This window comes from Camelina sativa, unplaced genomic scaffold, assembly GCF_000633955.1.
Source record: "Camelina sativa cultivar DH55 unplaced genomic scaffold, Cs unpScaffold02050, whole genome shotgun sequence".
Classification (NCBI taxonomy): Eukaryota; Viridiplantae; Streptophyta; class Magnoliopsida; order Brassicales; family Brassicaceae; genus Camelina; species Camelina sativa.
In genome coordinates, this window is record NW_010923167.1 from 1 (window position 1) to 2,587 (window position 2,587).

Consider the following 2,587-nt stretch of genomic DNA (forward strand, 5'->3'; position numbering starts at 1 on the left):
ATTCATCTTCTTCTCTAAGCTTTCTTCTAGGTTTAAGAAAGCGTTCATGGTATCAGAGCCATGGATAGTCCATCAGAAATTTTTTCTCCTTCCACTCTGAGTATCTCTCAGTGTGTTACTCTTAAACTCACAGAAACCAACTATTTACTATGGAAGACACAGTTTGAGTCTTTCCTCTCAAGTCAAATACTTTTGGGCTACGTTAATGGTGACACTCCTCGTCCCTCACCAACTACTTCTGTGAAGACTGGAGATCTGGTGACTGAGTCTCCAAATCCGGATTTCGTCAAATGGATTCGAAATGACCAGATTGTTCTCGCCTGGTTGTTTGGATCTTTGTCTAAAGAAGCTCTGCGCTCTGTTTATGGTCTTCACACATCCAAAGAGGTATGGATGACTCTTGCTAAGAAATTTAATCGAGTGTCTGCAACTAGGAAGCTAGATTTACAAAGGCGTTTGTATGGTCTCATGAAACATGGGAAATCAATGGCTCAATATTTGTCTGATGCAAAAGCTATATGTGATCAATTAGACTCGATTGGCTGTTCTCTTACAGATCAAGAGAAAATTTATGGTCTGTTACATAACTTAGGTCAGGAATATGAGTCTATAACAACATACATTGAGAACTCTATGGATTCATTTCCTGGTCCTACTTTTGAAGATGTTGGTTATCGTCTTACCAACTTTGATGACAAACTCCAAGGATATACCAACTCTGCTTCTGCTGTTACTCCACACCTTACGTTCTCTGCTGAAAGAGACTACTACAGCTCAGGTCGAGGTCAAGGATATGGTCGGTCTGGTTCACGAGGAAGAGGTCGTGGTTACTCCACTCGAGGCAGAGGATTCCATCAACAGATCAACACGCAGTCTTCTCAGTCAAGTTCAGAACGTCCTACATGTCAAATCTGTGGCAAATATGGCCACTCTGCAGCAAAATGTTACAAAAGATTTGATCATTCGTACCAAATGGAGGGTGTTCACAGTGCTATGGCTGCAATGAAAGTGACTGATCACTCCATGCCTTCGGGACAAGAATGGTATCCTGACACTGGCGCTACAGCTCACATTACCAACTCCCCTGCTCAACTTCAGAACTCTCAAGTCTACAAGGGTGATGATGCTGTAATGGTTGGTAATGGAGATTTTCTCCCTATAACACATATCGGGTCCATTGCTATTCCCACTCTCCAAGGTACTTCCTTACCGTTAAAAGATGTTCTTGTCTGTCCAAATATAGCCAAGTCATTGTTATCTGTTTCCAAGCTCACGGATTACTATCCATGCTTTTTTCAAAAGAGTTGTTTCCAAGAGCATGGTTTGACAAATTTAGCTCTTTTCTGCTAGAATTTGGCTTCATTTGCAGTTATCCAGATCCTTCCCTGTTTGTCTATCTCAGAGGAAACGACACTATGCTATTACTTCTCTACGTTGATGATATGTTGTTAACCGGAAACAACTCTAAACTCATGGATCAGCTTCTGGTGAGCTTAAGCAGTATTTTTCGGATGAAGGACTTAGGCCCTCTACACTACTTTCTCGGAATTCAAGCTCTTTTTCATGATGGTGGTCTCTTCCTAAACCAAGAAAAATATGCTACAGATCTCTTAGTCACTGCAGGAATGGCTGATTGTGCTCCCATGCCTACTCCACTTCCTTTGCAGCCTGGAAAGATCGCTGGCCAGTCCAAACTCTTTTCAAATCCTACTTATTTCCGAAGTTTGGCAGGTAAACTTCAATATCTCACTTTGACGAGGCCTGACATCCAATTTGCAGTTAACTTTGTGTGTCAAAAAATGCATTCTCCATCTGAGGATGACTTTTTCTTACTCAAGAGAATCCTACGGTATGTGAAAGGCACAGTCCGGTTGGGTATAAATCTCTCAAACACCACTGATTCTACTCTTCGAGTCTATAGTGACAGTGGGTGGTCTGGTTGTAAAGACACCAGTCGCAGCACTGGCGGTTTCTGCACATTTCTTGGGGCTAACATAATCTCATGGTCATCAAAACGACACCCCACTGTCTCTCATTCATCTACTGAATCAGAGTACCGAACTCTGTCTCTTGCCTCTCGTGAAATCATGTGGTTGAATAATCTTCTCAGAGAAACAGGAGTTGCTCAGCCTGTTACTCCTAAGATGTACTGTGACAACTTATCTGTAGTTCATCTCACCGTCAATCCAGCTCTTCACTCAAAAATGAAACACTTTGCTCGTGACTTTCATCATGTCCGAGAACAAGTTGCTCTTGGTGCTCTCATAGTGGAACATATTCCTGCACAAGACCAGCTTGCTGACATCTTCACTAAGTCACTCCCTCCAGCAGCTTTCTGTGATCTTCGTTTCAAACTTGGCCTCTGCTTGCCACCGACGCCAAGTTTGCGGGAAGGTAATAACAGTAAGGTCCCTCTAAGCCATCTAATGTAGAACATGGGCCTAAGGAAGCCCACCAGAAAGCCTACCAAGTCCAGAAACGTAGCTGTCATACGAATGAGTTTCATCATAACCAAAAACCTGCAAATAGCGTTGCAGTCACTGCAGTCAAAAGCAGAGTACCACGTAGCTGTCACGAAGACTGTACG

At 42.9% G+C, this 2,587-nt stretch overlaps 1 protein-coding gene across 1 annotated transcript; it reads left to right on the top strand.

Annotated features, from left to right (window-relative positions):
- The first annotated feature begins 6 nt into the window (after nucleotides 1-6).
- On the top strand, nucleotides 7-2,579 carry LOC104774223. Its single transcript, XM_010498880.1, has 2 exons — nucleotides 7-1,198; nucleotides 1,351-2,579. The coding sequence occupies exons 1-2, from the start codon at nucleotides 61-63 to the stop codon at nucleotides 2,430-2,432; spliced, it is 2,220 nt and encodes a 739-aa protein (XP_010497182.1). The 5' UTR covers nucleotides 7-60; the 3' UTR covers nucleotides 2,433-2,579.
- The last annotated feature ends 8 nt before the right edge of the window (nucleotides 2,580-2,587 follow it).

Bases quoted from the DNA above. Each gene is read 5' to 3' on its own strand.
- LOC104774223 (XM_010498880.1), top strand. From the start codon at position 61: ATGGATAGTCCATCAGAAATTTTTTCTCCTTCCACTCTGAGTATCTCT. The intron at 1,199-1,350 runs GTACTTCCTTAC...CTTTTCTGCTAG, and splicing joins TGCTATTCCCACTCTCCAAG to AATTTGGCTTCATTTGCAGT.